The sequence below is a fragment of the Lactuca serriola genome, chromosome 1 (genome assembly GCF_051521515.1).
Source record: "Lactuca serriola cultivar US96UC23 chromosome 1, Lser_US96UC23_V15, whole genome shotgun sequence".
Taxonomy (NCBI): Eukaryota; Viridiplantae; Streptophyta; class Magnoliopsida; order Asterales; family Asteraceae; genus Lactuca; species Lactuca serriola.
In genome coordinates, this window is record NC_136408.1 from 47769336 (window position 1) to 47790828 (window position 21493).

Sequence of the window (21493 nt, forward strand, 5' to 3'; positions counted from 1 at the left end):
ATGTGAAAACCCTAATTTCAACTGGGCCTTAAGTTGGGCCTTTCTATTGGGCTTTGACGATTGGGATAATAATGGGCCATCCAAGAACAAGCAAATGGGCTAAAATAATTTAATGGGCCTAGGGTAAGGCCCATGTATAGGGTTTGGGCCAAATTTGGAAAATTGGGCCATAGATGGGCCATAGTTTGGGCCTTAATGATTATATGATGTTGGGCCTTGATTCATAGATTAACCGTTGGGCCTTTGGATAGGGCCTTGAGTTTGAATCAAGCTAAGATGGGGGTAAAGTAGTCTTTTACCCCCAAGCATGGGCTTATGATTTTGAGTTGGAACTCAATTATTAATTGGGTATTGTTTGATGTTGACAGTTCGGGAAACTGTCAACCAACACTAGAGTTTTATTTGTGGGACTTCAGCAATGCTAGGGGTCTAAAGCACCAAGGCCGACCCATTATGTGATTATGTTATATGTGTTGGTCATTATGTGATTTGATATGATATGTGATTTGTTATAATATGTGATTATGTGTTTTTGCATGAAAGACCCCAGGGGGAGCCCGTGGCATTGGATATAAGACCATGTGGGGTAGCCTATGGCATTCCTAGGTAAAGACCATGTGGGGGAGCCCATGACATTGGATATAAGACCATGTGGGGTAGCCCATGGCATTCCTAGGTAAAGACCATGTGGGAGAGCCCATGACATTGGATATAAGACCATGTGGGGTAGCCCTTGGCATTCCTAAGTAAAGACCATGTGGGGGAGCCTATGGCATTGGATGTAAGACCATGTGGGGTAGCCCATGCTAGTCCTAGGTAAAGACCATGTGGGGTAGCCCATGGCATTCTTACGGGTTTTATGTATTCATGGCTAATATGATATGTGGTATGCGGTAGAGATAGCTTGTACAGCTAAAGTGATATGTGTTATGTGGTAGAGATAACTTTTATAGCTAATATGATATGTGTTATGTGGAATGTGTGTGGGGTATGCTCTGGGGAACTCACTAAGCTTCGTGCTTACGGTTTACAGTTTTGGTTTTAGGTACTCGTTCTCAAAGGAAAGGAGTCGGCTTGATCGCAGCACATCACACTATGTCTTCCGCACATGAGATCATTGGGTTTACACTCGGATATGGTTTTATGATAATAGGCACTACTATTGACACTTTGGTTTTGACATGAGATATTAATATGAATGTTTTTATATTGATGGTTTTATATAATAACTTAATTAAAACGAAATTTTTGGTCTTGAATTTTGGGTCGTTACAAGTTGGTATTAGAACCTGGTTTGAGGGATTCGGGCACACTCCCGGGTGTATCTGAACTCAAACTGAGGACTTGGTATGAAAAATTTTCAAAAATAAAATCATTTTATAAAAAGGAGTTTGAAAAGAATTTAAAAAGATAAATGAATCTTGAAAAGAACAAAGTGTGTGATGCGTGCAATCAGCTGAGCTCAAAGTAAGTTTCCCAGAATACCCACATATGTTGTCTATTATGATTTGATTATGAATCTTTGAATCACATGCTAGTTAGGGCTAGGGGAGATGCATGTGTATGTTGTATGAGCTGGTAGACTTGCATGCTAGTACTGTGTAGTCAGCAATAGGTTGGCCTGATATGTGATGCTTGTAGCCGCGAGAATATTGGATGCCATGCTGGAATGAGAATGATAACTGGTATTTGTAACTGCTATGTGTATGCTTTTAAAATTGTATACGATTTGGATCTTATAGCCTTGGAATAATTGATTTGGCCTTATTTCCTGTTCTGTGTATAATTTGCATGAATAAGGCAGCCGACAGTGAGGATGGATGGATGTGGATAGCATGAGTTATGGTATGTGGGCGGATTGTTCTATGATAGTTCTTTGGATCAGAGTGTTACTGCACGAATGCTGCTTGCTTTGTGCTTTATGGAACTCTTGAGTGATGGGAGTCAGCTACTAAGTGGATGTGACGATATCCAGGAGGTGGATGGCTGGCATCATGGGGAGTTCTTCAGCAGTTGATGGCATGGCGAGGTCAGGAACCTAGGAACGCCTACGATATGATTCAGCAGGTTAGTAGTAAAGACTAGTGAGACTTGGGTGCATCAGTTTGAGGAAGTGACTTGGAGGATTCGGGAGGATTGCCGAGGAAAGTATGGATATGTGTGGAAGGTAGTATTGGGCTCGTACTACTGAAAGCATAGGATCCATACTCGAATCGGTGAGAGTCTTGGAGAATCTGAGAAGCTTTGGGGAGAAGTTTGTGACCCGGTTTGGGGACAAAGGACGTTCCAGTTGTTGCAGCTTGGCCATTGGCAAGTAAGCTAGCAAGCGTGACAGGGTGACAGACCCTGAAGGATATGATTTCCAAGAAGTTGCAGATACGATATCGATTTAGAGCACCCTGGAAAGAGAGGGTTGTGCCAGGTGCGTATAGTAGAGGGTCCCGGGAAGAGACCCATGACTTCTGATCATCGGGTGAAAGGCAAGCAGGGCCGGAGTCAGTGCAACACATACAAGACAATGCACAAGGGAGTTTGTCGCTCCAAGGGTTTAGGCTGCTATAGGGTAGCGGGGTTGGTCATGTCAGCAGAAGGTGATCAGTATTCCTCCAGATGTTGCGGGTATGTCATCTTCTATTGCTACTAGATGGATGTTGGGGATTCGTCTCTTTGGGATTGTGAGTGAGTTTGGATAAGTCATATCTCAGGGCGGTTTTCTGCTAGTGTCTGGGTTATCAAGGATCATATATGTCATCCTACATGTCGAAAAGTCCTTGATGAACCCACAGAGGGACGCATCTTGCGGAGTGGGTTCCGCGTGTACCGTTATCATTTCGGATCTTTGTCGGGATCTGTGCAGGAGTAATATGTAGAGCATACTCAGTCAAGGTTAGAGCGATAGTTCTCCAGTGGAGTCACGTTCAGTTGTTCTATCATGGTTCGGGTGTGGTCAACAATTGTCTATGGATGAACTTAGTAGTTCAAGGCACTACTATTGCTAGGAAAGGACCGATAGCATGAAGATGGTATTGTTAGTTGCGGGTGTTATAGGCATAAGTGGTTGGTCATTGGATGTTCAAGAGAATTGTATTTTCGCATGGGCTATTGTCGGTTAGAGTTCAGTGGTGCTGCAAGGTTAGAAGTGGGAATGAGGATTAGCCAGCCAGAGTGAAGATTAAGGCCTTTAGTTGACAGCATGATAGATGGACTAAGGTGTCAGACTGGACCAGATTTCAAGAGTCCCTTTTAAGATTTCAGAGGATGGGCGATCTTAAGATTTGTCTTGTAATTGATCGTTAGCATTAGTAAGCACGGGCTGTCATCAACGAGATACTAGAAAGCGAGTAGGATTGGGAATCCTTCAATTCTCGCGTACAGTGAGGACTTAGTCAAATCTAAGTGGGGGAGAGACTTTTTGTAAAGTTCTCCAAATGTGAGTTCTGGTTGCGCGAGATGTAATCTCTTGGGCACTTGTCAACCAGAAGGGTATTCTGGTCGATCCAGCCAAGATATAGGTTGTGATGCAGTGTGAGATTCTGAGGTCTCCAGCTGAGGTTCAGAGTTTCTTGGGTCTAGCGGGTTATTATTGGAGATTTATATGGTACTTCTCTGAGATTGTAGTTCCTTTGACTCGACTAACCAAGAAGTCGGTGGCCTTTTGTTGGGGGCCTTAGCAGGATGCAGCCTTCGAGACTTTCGGACAACAGGTTTTGGGAACCAAGTTAGAGATCCAGTTAGGACTCGAGCTCAATTGTGTGTTAATTCGCATGCGTGTTCGACCGGTATGGAAAGTGTTGTAAGACTACGGGGGTAGCCGTAGCATTCACTAGCAATCAGGTAGTATGGAAAGTGATGTATGACTACGGGGGTAGTCGTAGCATTCACTAGCAATCAGATAGTATGGAGAGTGTTGTAAGATTGTGGATGTAACCATAACATTCACTAGCGGTCCGATAGTGTGGGAAGTGTTGTAAGTTTGCGGGTGTAGCCGTAGCAGTCACTAAGTTGGTAGATAGCAGGAGCACGTTGTTAGGTAGCGGAAGGAACAGGAGTACCCACCAGTTCGGGTGCAATAGTGAGGATATGAAAGTCCACGGATTGGATTAGGGATTTACACAGAGGGATTAGATCTGCTTAAGCCAGTGATAGGACGGTAGGAACGTCACTACAGTTATGAGATTAGGGAAGCAATGGACTACTTAAGAACGTGTGAGATAAGGCTACCATTGGTCAGGTAGAAATCACTTTCAGTCTTGGATTTGATGATGACAGGATTCGACGTATGGACCCGATCAGTAAGATCAGAAGGTTATTAGAGCCTCAGTGGCATGATAACTAGTGGCAACTAGTTCCATAGAAGGATTTCGTTCAGAAGTCGTGTGAGGCGACTAAGTGGGAGTCCCTTGGCTCTGCAGCCGGTCCAGAACCCAATATTTTAGATGGTTAGTGAACGAATTAAGACCAGGTAGGTCTCGTTAGATTTTGGAAAGTAGCCATGTGGCAACATACTGCTTCAGGCAGTTCAGTGTTCGGGCAGTTTCAGCATTTGGGCAACATTAGTATTTGTGTTCTAGGTTGCAAGTTCGGACGGAATACCAGATTGTTTGGGTTATGCTAAATGAATTGCAGGGAGACCATGGGTTTGTGATCTCATTTTTCCAAAGGGAAACTACAGGTTATCAGAAGTTGAGTAGTCAGTTGAGGGATAAACAAACTCTTCAACGATAATGATTCAGTATGAGTGGTCTGTCAGGGATTCTTACCGTCTCGAGACAATAAATTTCGGATCAAGTAGATGTTATTTTCTTGCGAGAAATTCATTCATTTGTGAATTTTAGGGCTTTGCGAAGATTGGTCACGGCTACCCTGAGAAAGCTAGGGTGCGCCCAGGATGGTGACCATATTATAAGAGTGGTTGGGTGTGGAAGGAATGGTAAAGAATGACTTCGATGACGAAATCTAATTTAAGTGGGGGAGAGTTGTAACACCCCGTTTATTTATTAGAAAAATAAATAAATTAATGAACGAATAGTAGCCCTAAAATAAATAATTATATATAAAAGGACGATCTCGAAGAGCTAATTGTCAAATTTTAGAAGTCGGGGGTTAAAAGTGTTAGTTTCAGGTGACTTTGTAAATAATTGTGAAGGCATGGACTATTTGGTAAATTATTGGACTTAAATTGAAAGGAATTTGAAATGATGAGGGTTAAAGAGTAATTTTGGATCAAATATAAAAAAGATTTCTCGAGGCGGGGTTGTTTTGTTACATTTGGACTTAATTTGTAAAGGTTTTAGAGGGCAGGGTTTAAATGGTAAAATTGGGGCTGATTTTTAAAGAAAAGATCAAAGGAGGGACTTAATTGGTCATTATGTAATTTGATATGATATGTGATTTGTTATAATATGTGATTGTGTGCTTTTGCATGGAAGACCCCGAGGGGAGCCCGTGGCGTTGGATATAAGACCATGTGGGGTAGCCTATGGCATTCATAGGTAAAGACCATGTGGGGGAGCCAATGGCATTGGATATAAGACCATGTGAGGTAGCCCATGGCATTCCTAGGTAAAGACCATGTGGGAGAGCCCATGACATTGGATATAAGACCATGTGGGGTAGCCCATGGCATTCCTAGGTAAAGACCATGTGGGGGAGCCTATGGCATTGGATGTAAGACCATGTGGGGTAGCCCATGCTAGTCCTAGGTAAAGACCATGTGGGGTAGCCCATGGCATTCTTACGGGTTTTATGTATTCATGGCTAATATGATATGTGGTATGCGGTAGAGATAGCTTGTACAGCTAAAGTGATATGTGTTATGTGGTAAAGATAACTTTTATAGCTAATATGATATGTGTTATGTGGATTGTGTGTGGGGTATGCTCTGGGGAACTCACTAAGCTTCGTGCTTACGGTTTACAATTTTGGTTTCAGGTACTTGTTTTCAAAGGAAAGGAGTCAGCTTGATCGCAGCGCATCACACTATGTCTACCGTACATGAGATCATTGGGTTTACACTTTGATATGGTTTTATGATAATATGTTTTGATTATTGATACTTTGGTTTTGACATTAGATATTAATATGAATGTTTTTATACTGATGGTTTTATATAATAACTTAAATAAAACGAAATTTTTGGTCTTGAATTTTGGGTCGTTACAGATAAGGTGCCGATTGTTCAGGATTATCCCAATGTGTTTCCATAGGATTTGCTTGGGGTGCCTCCCGAGAGGCATGTTGAGTTCAGGATTAATCTGGTTCCAGGTGCAGCTCCGATAGCCAAAGCACCGTATCGGTTGGCTGCTTCCCAGATGTAGGAGTTGTCTACACAGATGTAAGAGTTGTTAGACAATGGATTCATTCGACCGAGCCGTTCGCCACGGGGAGCATCGATATTGTTTGTGAATAAGAAGGATGGGTCTCATTGTATGTGCATTCACTACCAGGAATTGAATAAGGTAACAGTGAAGAATCGTTATCGACTCCTAATGATTGATGATTTTCTTGACCAGCTTCAGGGTGCATCTTGGTTTTCCAAGATTGATTTGTGATCGTATTATCATCAGATAAGGGTTAGAGAGGAGGATGTGAAGAAGGCAGGTTTCTGGACTCGTTATGGTTATTACGAGTTTGTGATGATGCCTTTTGGGCTCACCAATGCTCCAGCCGTGTTCATGGACGTCATGAACCGCGTGTGCAGGCCGATGCTGGATTGGTCTATGATTGTGTTTATTAATGATATTTTGGTTTATTCCAAGACTCAGTCGCAGCACGAGGAGCACTTGAGGGAAGTGTTGGAGACTTTGAGGAAGGAGAGATGTTTCGTGAAGTTCTCATAATGTGAGTTTTGGTTGCGCGAGGTGCAATTTCTGGGGAACCTTGTCAACCAGAATGGTATTCTGGTCTATCCGGCCAAGGTCGTGGCTGTGATGCAGTGAGCGGTTCCGAGGTCTCCATCTGAGATTCAGATTCTCCTTGGCGTTGCTGGTTACTATTGGAGATTTATCTAGGATTTTTCCAAGATAGCAGTTCCTTTGACTCGGTTGACGAAGAAGATGGTTACATTTCACTGGGGGCCTGAGCTGCAGGCAACTTTTGAGACATTGAGACAGAGGTTATGTGAGGCACCGATTCTGACCCTGCCAAAGGGCGTTGAGGGTTTTGTGGTTTATTGTGATGCGTTGATCACGGGTTTGGGAGAAGTTTTGATGTAGAGGGGTTGCGTGATCGCTTATGCTTCGAGGCAGCTAAAGCCTCATAAGGCGAATTATCCAACGCATGACTTGGAGTTGGAGGCTTTGATTTTTGCCCTCAAGATTTGGCGGCATTACCTCTATGGGGTCCGTTGTAATATTTACAAGGATCACAAGAGTCTGAGGTATCTGATGGATCAGCCGAATCCGAATATGAGGCAGCGGTGGTTTTTGGATGTGGTGAAGGATTATGATTGTGAGATCCTTTATCACCCAGGGAAGGCTAATGTGGTGGCAGATTCTCTCAGCCGCAAGGCGGTTATGACTCCGATTAGAGACATATATTTGAGGATGATGGTGGTTACTTCGCTATTGGAGCGGATTCGTGAGGCTCAAGTCGAAGCTATGAAGGAAGAGCACCGATAAAGTAAGCATATTGTGAGTCATGTGGCTTCCTTCGATTATGATATCCGTGGGTTGTTGACTCTACATTGGCGGGTTTGGGTTCTGTATTGGGGCGGTGTGTGTCATGTTTTGATGGATTAGGCGCACAAGTCTAGGTTTTCCATTCATCTGGGGCGATGAAGATGTATACAGATATTCGTCCTTATTATTGGTGGCCCTGCATGAAGCAGGATGTGGCTTGGTATGTGGAGCACTGCTTGACTTGCTGGAAAGGCAAGGTCGCGCATCAGCAACCTCACAGCAAGATGCAGCCATTGGAGATTCTCGTATGGAAGTGGGAAGATATTACTATGTATCTTAACATGAAGTTACCCCGTACTGCGCATGGAGTGGATTCGATTTGGGTCATCATGGATCGATTGACCAAGAGCACACATTTCATTCTGATTCAGGAGAGTATTTCTGCATTAAATTGGGTGATATTTATATCAGGGAGGTTGTGGCATGTCATGGGGTGCCAGTTTTTGGTAATTTCCGACAAAGATGTTCGGTTTACTTCTAGGTTTTGGAAGAGGTTCCATGACGAGTTGGGTACTTGTCTCCATTTCAGCACAACATTCTATCCACATATTGATAGTCAGAGCGAGTGGACGGTTCAAACATTAGAGGATATTCTCCGGGCGTGTGTTTCGGACTTTGGTGGGAGTTGGGATACGTATCTTCCTTTAACGAAATTTTCGTATAACAAAAGTTATCATGCGAACATTGATCTACCTCCTTTCGAGATGCTCTATGAGAGGAAATGCAGGACCCCGATTTGTTAGGGCGAGGTCGGACAGCGTGTTATGAGGAGTACTGAGGTGGTACTCAAGACCACTAAGTTGATTCAGCAGGTTCGGAGTAGACTCAAGACAACTTAGACTCGGCAGAAGAGTAATGCCTATAGAAGTCAATTAGATTTAGAGTTCTAGGTGGGGGATATGGTTCTCCTGAAGACGTCACCTAGGAAGAGTGTCATCCAATTTAGGAATTGGGGTAAGCTGGGGCCCAAGTATATTGGTCCTTTCAGGGTTTTGGCTCGGGTAGGCCAGGTTGCATATCGCTTGGACCTTCCCTACAAGCTCAGTCATATTCATATGACGTTCCATGTCTCTCAACTGCAGAAGTGCCTAGTAGCTGATTCCACAGTGATACCATTGGAGGATATTCAAGTGGATGACCGCCTAAATAATATCGAGAAACCGGTGGAGATTATTGATTGGAAAACGAAAAGCTTGAGGAACAAGGTTTTGGAGTTGGTGAAGGTGCAATGGCAACACCGCAAGGGTTCAGAGTGGACTTACAAGCCAGAAGATGAGATGAGGGAGCACTATCCAGAGTAATTCGGTGCAACGGAGTTGGAAAACGAAGTCTGATTTAAGTTGGGGAGAATTGTAACGCTTGGAAAAATTTTAAGTTTCATATGTAATCCTTCCTTACTAAAAGTATTACATTTTGGTCCTTGAACTAGTATGTGGGGCGTACAAGGTGGTACGCTTAGCGTACTAGCTGGGATTTGGATTGTGACCTTGGACCACATATGTCGGGCGTACATGGAGTACGCATGGATTAATGAAACCCTAATTTTAGGGTTTTGCACCCTATTTAAACCTTGTGATAGCCTCACTAAGTTATGTTTAGACATCCTCCATCCCGTCTTGTCTAGAAAATCGAACCCGAAGTGAGATCTTGACAGTTTGAGCCTTAAAGTGTGATTTTTGGGTGCTTGTGAAAAAGAAAAAGAATTAAACCATTTGGAGTTGAGCTTGGATCTTGAATATCTGAGATTTGTTCTTCATTTTCTTTCCATGTGACGTAAAAAGCTTCAATCTTACTAATCCATGTTGCTAGATCTAGTTTGGTGCCATTTTGTGCTTTTTTGAGTCCATGGTTGGGTTGTTGAGCCTCTTGATTCACTCCAAAAGTGGATGATGGTAGACCTAGGTTCCTTTAGGTCCCTTTGTCCATAAAAAATGCAAGATTTATGGCATTTATGGTCTCATGCATGTGTAAAGTCATTTATTAAGCTCTTTTGAGCTCTAGAGCCTCATTAAGCCATGCATGCGCTTAAAGTTGGCAACTTTACGTGATAAACCACCTTAAGGAAGTCAGATCTAAGTGTTGGAGTGAAGTCTTAACCGTTTAAGAGTTAAATGATAAATTTAGCTGAAAGGGTGGAGTACGTTAGGCGTACAAGCAAGTATGTTGTGGGTACAAGCCCTTAAGCAAGTACGCTTAGCGTACGAGCTGAGTACGCCCCGTGTACTCAATAGCCGGACTTCAAAATGATTGGGCTCATGGTGTTGGTCCAGGTTTGGACACTAGATGATTAGGGCCTTGTTGAGCCATCAAAATATTATTTTTCGGCTATAGATATTTTATTGGACCTTTGGTTAAAGGTCCATGAAGGGTTTGGGCCTAATTTAGAAAAATTGGGCCATATTTGGGCCTTAGATGATTATTTTGGAATTTGGGCCATCAAAAGGTCTTTTACCCTAGGTTGGAATTTTAGTGTGAGTCGGGATCCAATTATTAATTAGATGTTATTTTGTGATAACACGGGGATTTTAGTGGGCTAATAGCCAAGGATATTTCTGTGAGATTCAGCAGTGCGAGGTAAGTTTCCTCTGTGTGTTTAGCGGGTCAAAGGCACCAATGTCGACCCATGCTTTATTATAACAAGATGCTAGATGTCTACGTGACTCTTGCATGTGTATGCGTTGGTATGTATACCGAGCAGTGCTCGATGCCTGGCGAGGTCTGATGATTGTATTGTATGCTACTATCTTTGTGATTATTGCATGTGTTAGTATGATTATATGTTTATATGTTGGATGTGTATTGGGAGGGGTCTGATGATTGACAGATCTATAAATCGAGCGGGGCTTGATCCTGAGCGAGGCCCGAGGCCAGGTGGGACTCAATGCCGGGCGGAGCCCGATGTGGGGCGGGCGCCTAATATGTGTGTATTTATGTATGGTATGTGGTATTTTTGGGGAATTCACTAAGTTATGTGCTTATGGTTTTCAGTTTATGTTTCAGGTACATCGGGATCGATAGGGAAGAACCTGAGATGATTATAGAGCACATACCATCTTTTTCCAGACTTTGATATGTTTTGATGTATTGTCACATTTTGATATTTTGGGGTTGTATGCCAATCTTGGATTAATGTTTTTATTAAATCAAAAATGAAATTTTTGGGTCTTATTTTGGGATGTTACAGTTAAGGCTGAGCATCAGAGGCCACATTGCAAGTTACAACATTTGGAAGTTCCCATGTGAAACTGGGAATAGATCACCATGGATTTTATCACCAAGTTACCAAAGATTGCCAAGGAATTTGATGTTATCTGGGTCACCGTGGATCGATTGACCAAGAACGCCTACTTTTTAGCCATCCGGGAGAGCTCCTCGGCTGAGAAATTGACTGATGTGTATGCATAGGAGATTGTTGTGTGTCATGGGGTTCCGGTTTCCATAGTATCAGACTGTGATATTCGGTTCACTTCCTGATTATGGCAGAAGTTCCACGAGGAACTGTGTATGAGGCTACATTTCAACACTACTTATCATCCGCAGACCGACAGCCAGAGTGAGTAGACCATCCTAACACTTGAGGATATGTTTCGGGTTTATGTCATAGATTTTGGTGGGGGTTGAATTCCTACCTACCTCTTATGGAGTGTTCCTACAACAACGGTTGTCACTCCAACATTAGTGTCCTGCCGTTTAAGCTCCGGTATGGTCGGAGATGCCGTACCCTAGTTTGTTGGGGGGAGATTGGTCACAGAGTCATGGGAAGGAATGAAGTAGTCCTCCAGACCACAAAGCTTATCCATCAGATCAGCCAGAGATTGCAGACCGCTCAGAGTTTAAAGAAGAGTTATGCCGACTGTCGCCGATCAGATTTGGAGTTTCAGGTCAGCAATATGGTAATACTGAACGTCTCACCATTATATTACACCGATCCATGTGATCGCCAAGGTGGCTTACCGGTTGTATTTGCCAAGTAAGCTCAGTTAGATCCACAACACTTTCTATGCTTTACAGTGGTGTAAGTACGTGTTGGACGATGAGGTAGTGGTCCCTTTGGATGATATTCAGGTCGATGAGCGCCTGAATTATATTTAAAGGCCGGTAGCGATAATGGAGAGAAAGATGAAGATCCTACACAACAAGGAGGTACCTTTGGTAAAGGTTCAATGACAACATCAGAGAAGCTCTTAGTGAACCTGGGAGCCAAAGGTGGAGATGCGGGATCATTATACAAGGTTAGTCGTGACAGCCAACTTCGAAGAAGAAGTTTACTTCAAGTGGGGTGAATTGTAACATCTTGATGATGAGGTGTTTTCAATTTTAACTCTATGTATGAAAGGATATTGCATTTTGACCTTTGGGATTGAGAAAATTGCAAGAATGGGCCATAATGGCATTTTGGTAATTTTAGTCAAGAGATTAGTACGCTAAGCGTACATTGTGTACGCTAGGTGTACTGGGGCATACCCTAGTACGCTGAGCGTACACCACGGAGGCGGGGCATACATGGTAAATCCTTAAACCCTAATTTTTAGGGTTTGGTCCATATTTAAGCATCATTATACCCTCATTTCTCATTCCCTCGCCAGTCTCCATATGAGAAAACGACCCTCTAGCCAACCCTAAGTGAGAAGAGTACATCTTGAGCTTATCTATGTGTTTTGTGGTATTCTTGAAGAAGAAGAAGGTGGTAAGAAGAACTTCGAGCTTGGGAGTAACTTAGATATAAGATTATCTGCTTGGTAGCAACCTCGAAGAGGTAGAAAGCTAATGACTTGATCATCTTATCTTGTAGATCTAGGCATTTCTTCATTTAGGGCATTTTTGGTCCTACATAGGATGATTCTTGAGCATGGCATGATCTTAGTCAAATTATTCATCCTTTCAGACCTAATGAGGGGTTTTGAGTCATAAAAATGTGGTCTTGATGCTTAGTTTTTCTCCATGCATCCTCTAGAAGGTCTTAAGGTGTTAAGAAGTTGGGATTTTGTGTATTAAGCACTTAATGGACATGCAAAGTCATATAGTTGGAAACTTCATGAATCTTATTGGTATTTTGGCATTGGATCTAAAATTTGGACGTGAGAGCTTAATACATTAAGCTCTTATTGAGAAAAGAATATTCTGAGCGTACGACGTGTGTACCCTAGCGTACGTCGTACGTACCCCAGCATATGTCGTACGTATGTGGTTAAATTCCTGACTCTGGTCAGGGCAGGATTACGCCCAACGTAGGAGCTTAGTACACCACGTGTACTCAGCTGAGTGGACCTAGTTCACTCGTTGACCCGTTGACTTTGACCATGTTGACCAACTTTGACTTAAGAGTATTTTGGGTATTTCGAGCTATAGTTAAGCCTTGGTCTCTATCTGTTGATTAGGTGACCCGTAGAGCCGATATTTGGAGCAGTGAATTGTTCAACTATTCGTCAGACTGTGATGTGAGTTTTCCTCACTATACCCGTGGGTCAAAGGCACCAAGGCCGACCCACTAGACTATTTATCCTGGTCAGGATAGTGATATGATAATTTTAGCTATTCATTAGAACCGTATGATTATCTGTATTTGTTGGCTCTATGTTTATGTTTGTTTGTTGCATATGTGGACATGTTGGGTTGGGTCGACATCGTCTTGTTTTGTGTTGTTGGCCAAGACACCTCAAGATGTCCCGATAAGCTATAGGCTATGCGAGGCGGTCTAGTCGTGCCGAAGGCTCGTAGAGTGGTCTAGATAGGTTGTAGGCCCTACGAGGCGGTCCAGTTAGGCTGGTTGTTCATACTTTATGCTTGGTTGTTGTGGTGTGTTGGTATTTTGGCGGAACTCATTAAGATTAAGCTTACATTTTTAGATTGTGGTTTCAGGTACTTCCGAGGATCGTGGGAAGACGAAGGCGTGATCGTACACAACTTTCAATTTTTATGTCTTCGAGTCTTGGGAAAACTCTGATTTGCAATAATACTTTTGAAACAATAACTCTTTTTGTAAACAATATTGATTCATGGTTGGCTTTAAAAATTGTAAATTTATTGTGATTTTTGGAGTGTTACACTCATTTCGATCTACGAAATCAACTTATTAACCACTTATGAGAAACATTCAGTACATAAATATATAGTATTTTTAAGTGTATGTATAATATTTTTAAAATGTATGTATGGTATTTATTTTTATTTGAATTAAATGTTATTTTTTTTATTTAATAAACAACTTGTTTCAATAATACGATAACTAATTATATATGAATAAGTAATTAATGTAATAGATTTTTAATAATACAATTTATATAGTTATATTAATAAAAAGTTATGGATTGAGTTTGTAAAATCTTAATAAATATAAATATAGAAGTTGTTTTAGTAAAATTATAAAACTTAGATTGATATGAATATACCAAGAATATTATTCTTATATAATAGGTTGGGGATGTTTAATTTTAAGAATATATTTACACTGTAATTATAGGTTTTAGTGTATAAGATAGTATCCGTCGGCAAAAATGTCATGTGTTCTAATGACAAGATGAAGTTATTGATGTTTGTATTTTTATGTTCTTTATGGTTTTTTCTATATAAACGTTGATAATAAAAAGAAATATACATAAAATGATTTTTTTTTTCTAAAAAATTAAAACCAAACAATTGGTTTTTAAAAGGTTTGATTTTTTACTCTTAATTTTTATTTGGGATAATGACTTTAAAGGATAACAAATTTTCAATTTTGTTCATATTTAGTCACAAAAGTTTTTTTTTTTTTTTTGTGTGTGTGTTTGATATATCCCTGATTTATTTGAAATTATTCAAAATTTACACTTATGACCGGTTGTAACCGATCATGAGGGCAAAATGTAAACAATTTCAAATAATTTCTGATAAATCACGCACAAAAAAGTTCAATGACTAAATATGAACACAATTGAAAGTTCGGTACAATTTGAAGTCATTATCTTATGAATGGTTCTAATTATTAAGAACGACTACAATCGGAATATTAAGGTCACATAAGTAAGTATGTTTTAATATTCATGTGATATATCTTTAGTGTATAAGTTACAAAAAGCAACACTTATAAATACAATATGAGCGACTTCAGTCACATAGAAACTGAACAAAAACAGATCGTGGTGGGTTCAAACATTTACTCAAGACATAGACAACAATCTTCATTCTAATGGGTGGAGATGGTCGTTGTAAATCGTACGAAGAAAAGAAAACATATGATAAAGAAGTATAAAGATAATGTGATGTTGGATTTGAATGATGTTTTTCTCTTTACAACAACAATAGCTTTGATTAGAGAGTGTGTATGCATAAGCTCATGGTCGTGGAGCGATACATGAGCAGTAAATGACTTTTCGAGGTTTTTCTCTTACAACAACACAACCATGATCTTATGCACCCACGCTCTTTAATCAAATATCTTATTGTTGTAAAGAAAAAAACCTCATTCAAATGTAACATCAAATTATCTTCACACTTCTTTATCATATGTTATCTCTTTCTCGTACGATCTACAACGACCATCTTCACCCTTTAAAGTGAAAATTGTCACTTATGTCCTAATTAAATTTGAACCCATCACGATATTTTTTTCCTTCAGTTTCTATATGATTGAAATCGCTCCTACTGCATTTCTAAGTGTTGTTTTTTGTACCTTATATACTAAAGATATATCATACGAATATTATAACATACTCACTTTTGTGATCTTAAATATTCGCTTGTGTTCATTCTTAATAACATTTAGAACTATTTATGAGATAATGACTTGAAAATGTAACGAACTTTCAACTTGGTTCACATTTAATCACTGATAGCTCATTACCCTTTCAAATCAAAATCCCTTTTTCTTTTATCATGGGTTTTTGGTGCTTAGTCATTTTTGATGCACACCCCTAAATAATAAAAAACTTTATATTCATGTCCAATTACATGACGCGCAATATATATATATATATATATATATATATATATATATATATATATATATATATATATATATATATATATATATATATTTGGTGGAGTTTCATTACTCTTTCAAATCACTATTTTTTGATTTCAAAGAAAAAGAATATCACTGGTTAGAAGTCATTTTGTCATGTTTAGAAAAAATATGTTTGGTTGTTTTTAAAATTAATTTGCCTTGCAATTTTTTTTGTTATTAAAATAATAAAATGGTTAAAACTTTTTTTAATATATGTAATATTTTTCTTGAAAACTTTTTAAATATGAATCGCTTTATGAAATATGTTAGAAGTATGAATCACTTTTCTATAGAAGAAAAACACACGTCCAAAAAAAATATATACGTGTACACTAACCTACGGTTGCGGAGAGCCAAGTAGTGCTACCACCCGTGACGCTCTTATTCCCGGTAATAATTGTTGTATTTTTGTCCTCCCCGATAAACATTATGTTGGTTTTGTTTTTTGGAATTTCAACATTCTCCCTGTACACCCCTGCCAATATCTTTATCACGTACCTGTTCTTGCTCTTCGCCGGCGCTGCTGCCACGGCTGCCGCCACTGTTGTGTAATTTCCCTTACCATTCTTCGACACAATCACGTTTGGCGTCGGTCCTAGCGGCAATAACTGTAGCAATTTCCTATCTCTCCTAGACAACCACTCCGGCCACTTCACAACCTTTTTCTCCTTCAGCTTTCGTGCATTCGAATCTGCCTTATAATTGGCCATATCTGTGTCTGTCATGTTCGTGATCATACCCAGCACATTGCTACACATCTTTCCTCCCAAATCCTGACCTTCAATGATTGATTCGCGCAATCTCCGGCAGTCTGCATCATAGGAGAGGCCGTCCAAGCAGGCTTCCTTGTTGGTGATGGCGGTGCTCATGAGGGTTTTGAGGTCGTCAGCATGTTGTCTGAGGGATTTCTTGGTTGGATACTCCTCGAGTTCTCTGATCACCCTGTCGAGATCTTCTAAAGTTCCAGCTACCATCTCTAGGCAATCATGGAGAGCCAATTTGCCGCGATTAGTGAGATTAGCAGTGGCTGTGAGCTTCTTTATGCTGTTGAAGTTTTCTTGGATTATCTCTTTTGTTTTATTGATTGCATGTTGGATTACATCCTTGTTAGTTGCGGGGTTTTTGGTTGTGGAGAGGGTGGAATAGCATATGTCGGGGTATAATGTGGTGGCACACGAGGATTTGATGATGTCGGAGTCTGGAAGATGAGTTCCACTTCCATGGACGTGAGAAGTTAGTAGGAGGGAAGCAAAGAGAAGTAAAAATACTGTGGTTTTTTTGTTGCTGGAGATGAACATAGTGACAACAACTTGTGTGATCGCGTACTGTGGTTACTAAATTAGAAGTGGAGGAGACGCATGCATGCATGCGATCGGGTGGATGAAGCTTGGTGGTGAGTGGAAATAATAAGCTAATAGAGTAGAAAGAAGATGGGATTTATTAATTAGGCCGACAAGTAATTGATACGTCAAAATTGTTCTTCAAAAGGGTAGTCATGTGCTGAATAAGTTTTTTGTAACTAATCATTCTTCGTTTTATTAATTTTTTTTGAAAGGCAGGCAAAATATCACTAAAACATGAGTAAATAGAAAGACACAGTCAAGAAATTCGAACCAATTGTAAAAACAGTCTAAAATAAGAAATGAGTTCCAAGCAAGCCAACTGGTATTCACAACGCATTGAACTTCATAGATTTCAATGGATTGCCACATTATTTTTTTTACAATTCATACAACTCTATTATTTTTTTTTCCTACAATGGATTGAACTCTATAAAATTCAATATAATGTTACAAAATATAATTTATAATAAATATTTAAGAATTAAAAACTTTCATTTTTCCTATTGAAGAGTTAAATAACTATTGAATTTCAAATCTATTGAATGCCAAGATGACATCTAACAATAATAGAGTTTCATCCATTTAATAATACAAAAACTTATCATCTCATTCAACTTTCTCGTTGAACTCACCATTATGAATGCTCTAATATGATTACACTTACACCTATTTTTAATCCAATTAAAAGTAATTAAACTAATACTCATTTTATTAATTAATTAATGAAAGTTGTAAATGTGTTATAAATATCAAAGTTAGCTCTGTTAAATTATCAAAAACAGAAAAACCCCATGTTTACGTGTGGGCTTTATTAATTAGGCCGACATTTGTTTTTTGCTCTTTTCAAATGAAAACCTCCATGCCTACATACACATAACTGCAAGCAAGTCTGCAACATTACTTCCTTTTTATTACTACGATATAGATTTTTTAAAACCATATATAGAGTATGGTAAAAAGCCATAATTTTCTATTCTTCCGAGTTTTCAAATATTCTTTTTTTGTTTTATCAATTCCTGCGTAACCATTGCTGCGTAACCATTGGAAAGAACAATGATATGTAATAAAATCATGGGGTTTTATTCTTACAACCATAGAGTGCCGTGAAAACCTTTAAGAAGTTATTTGGTATAGTTACTGGTCAGGAAAGAATCTACTATTTTCTGGTTAATTTTATTTTATGCTTCATTTTTTAGTTCGAATAACCTGACATTCTTCTTCAACATTTTGTATAGTCAATTAACTATAATTGCTAATGATCAATTTGATTTATTTATGGAACTTAATTGGTAATCAGATAATAATAATCGGACAAATGTTGTTGTATCTAAGTGGGTGTATAGAACCAAATATCATGCTGATGGTACCATTGATCGTCATGAAGCTCGACTTGTTGCACAAGGTTTCACTCAAATTCTGGGTTTTGACTTTTCTCATACTTTCAGCCATGTAGTAAAAGCACAACTGTTCGTGTTGTTTTATCTTTGGCCATTACAAATTGTTGGAGTCTTCATCAACTTGATGTTAAGAATGTTTTCTTAAATAAGCATCTTAGTGAGACTGTGTATATGGAACAACCTCCTGGTTATATTGATCCACGTTACCCTCATCATGTGTGTCGACTGAAGCCCTTTATGGCCTTCGTCAAGCTCCTCGATCTTGGTTTCAACTAGGGATGAGCTTTGGAACCGGACCGGTTCGGAACCGGAACCGGTTTTCCTATATTATAAGAACCGGGAACCGGATCGCCGGTTCTAGCGCCGGTTCCGGTTCCGGTCCCGATTTTTCGGTTATTTTTCAAAATAGAACCGGTTGAAATACTATAGATTTTATGTTATCTTCTAGAACTTGTAAATGATTCAATATTTAACCAAATTATGACTTTTTACATTCTAAATTGAAGTACAAACACTAAATTACATGATGAAAAAAGAATCAAGTAATTCCGACTTCATATGAGTGAGTTATGTGCATTTTAAAAACGGTGACAGATTCCAAAAAAATAAAAAATACTGAAACAAAAAAAAACGCAGCATTAATATGTTATCTTCCGGGGTCTATAACTGATTCAATATCTAATCAAAATATGTGTTTTTATAGTCTAAAATGAACTACAAACACCAAATTACGTGCTGGAAAAAAAATTAAAAAATTTCGACATCATATGAATGAGTTATACACATTTAAAAAAACAAAAAAATAATGCTGAAATTAAAAAAAAAAAAAAAAAAAAAAAAAAAAACGCAACATCGATATGCTTTCTTTCGGGGCATGTGTCTAATTGCATATCTAACAAAAACATATGTTTGTACCATCAAAAATGAATTACAAACTTCAAATTACATGTTGGAAAAAAATCAAATAATTTCGACTTCATATGAGCGTGTTATACGTATTTTAAAAAATGAAAAAAAATGTCATACCTGTTCCGGTTTTTAGAACCGGGACAGATTTTCATAAAAATGAAGAACCGGTAACCGGACCTATTACCAATTCCGGTTCCGGTTCGGTTCTGGTTCAGTTCCGGTTCCGACGGTTCTAATGTTCATCCCTAGTTTCAACGCTTGAGCTCCTTCTTAGTTTCACAAGGTTTTAAGTGCAGTCAGGCGGATACATCCCTCTTTATTTTTCATCGTGGATCTTTTTTACTTTATCTACTCGTTTATGTTGATGACATTATTTTGATCGGTAATGATGTTTCCTCCATTAATCGCTTCATCACGTGTTTGAAGAATGAATTTGCTATTAAAGACCTAGGCAAATTGAGCTATTTTCTAGGACTCGAAGTTTCCTACACATCTGATGGCTTGTTTCTTAGTCAAAGTAAGTATGCTCATGATATCTTAAGTCGTGCAGGTCTCCTTGACTCCAAACATGTTGGCACACCTTTAGCCACTAATGATGTTTTCACCACCGACGATACTCCTTTTCATGACTTTACTCTTTATCGGTCCTTTGTTGGTGCTCTACAATATCTTACTATCACCAGGCCCGACATTTCTTATGTTGTAAATTAAGAAAGTCAGTCTCTTCACTCTCCAACAGTAGAACATTTTGCTCTTGTTAAGCGGATTATGCGTTATGTCAAGGGTACTCTTCATCATGGCCTTACTTTTTTGTGTCCCTCAAAATCTTTACTTGTTGGTTACTCTGATGCGGATTGGACACACTGTATTGAAACTAGGCGATCCACTTATGGCTATTCGATATTTTTTTGGAGGAAATCTTGTTTCTCTGAGTGCTAAGAAACAACCTATAGTCTCAAGATCGAGTTGTGAATCTGAATATCGGGCTATGGCAAACATTGCTGCTGAAATCATCTGGATTACTCATCTCTTGCGTGATTTAAATGCCTTGCCTACGGAGCGTCCCACCTTACTGTGTGATAATTTAAGTGTCATCTTCTTGAGTCAAAATCTGGTCGCCCACAAGAGAGCTAAACATATTGACATCGATCATCACTTTGTTCGAGAGCTTGTCCTGTCTGGAAAATTGCACACCAAGTTTGTTCCTACTAAGCTTCAAGTGGCTGACATTTTCACAAAACCTTTACCCAAACCACCTTTTGACCAGTTTCGTGAACAACTACACATTGGTCCGCCACCAGTTCGCTTGGGGGGGGGGGTATTGTAGATTAAATCATATAAATAATTAGTTTAATTAATTCCTTATTATAGATGATTATTTACCTTGTATATCTCCTAGATTCGTGTTGTAATTTGTATATATACTTTCATCTATTGTTCAATGACACTTAATTGGGAACGATTATCCCTTTATCACAGTTATAACAATTGGATAATCAATCATTAATATAATTATTAACCTGGAGATAATGACTTAAGAGGGTAATATATTTTTTGATTTGTATACATTTGGTCACTGATTTCTTTTGTCAACATTTACCCTTTCAACTTGTTAAACTGTACATATTAAGTCCTTATGACCGGCTATTCCAGGTTAGCCGATAAAAATCACTTAATAGAGTAATATATTTCTCACTTTGTACACATTTAGTCCTTAATATATATATATATATATATATATATATATATATATATATATATATATATATATATATATATCACTAGCTACTAGAAAATCAAGTATTAGTGTAACATTCGTAAAATTCATGAAAAATTTAAACTTTTTAATTATCTCAAAACATTCACTGTTTACAAACTATTTTCAAAATAATATAACATCAGAGAATCCCAGAAGTCATGACATAAAATGTGAGGAGGTGCACGATTAAGCCTTCGCCTTCCCGCGGTCATCTGAAGTATCTGAAACAAAATTCACAACTGTAAGCCCGAAGCTTAATGAGTTCCCCCAAAATACCGACGCCATATAACATAACAATTGTGAGAACAAGATCGATGCGTAGGGATAAGGTTTGAAAACTCAAACCTTGAGTGAAGATCAATGTCTGCTTGCTAATAAATGTTCAAGTCAAGCGTGGAAAGACCAGTCAAGTCTTAGATAATATA

At 39.0% G+C, this 21493-nt stretch overlaps 1 protein-coding gene across 2 annotated transcripts in view; it reads right to left on the reverse strand.

The window, feature by feature from the left end:
• The window catches only part of LOC145087166 (pectinesterase-like), a 36373-nt gene extending 19299 nt beyond the window's left edge, over positions 1 to 17074 (reverse strand). Inside the window, exon 1 of one of the 2 annotated variants that reach the window (XM_079025087.1) lies at positions 15998 to 17074. In XM_079025087.1, the coding sequence (XP_078881213.1) occupies positions 15998 to 16958 (961 nt within the window). In that variant the 5' untranslated portion in view covers positions 16959 to 17074. The remainder of the gene's footprint in view (positions 1 to 15997) is intronic. The other variant, XM_079025079.1, reaches the window with a different exon arrangement.
• Between the last annotated feature and the right edge of the window lie 4419 nt (positions 17075 to 21493).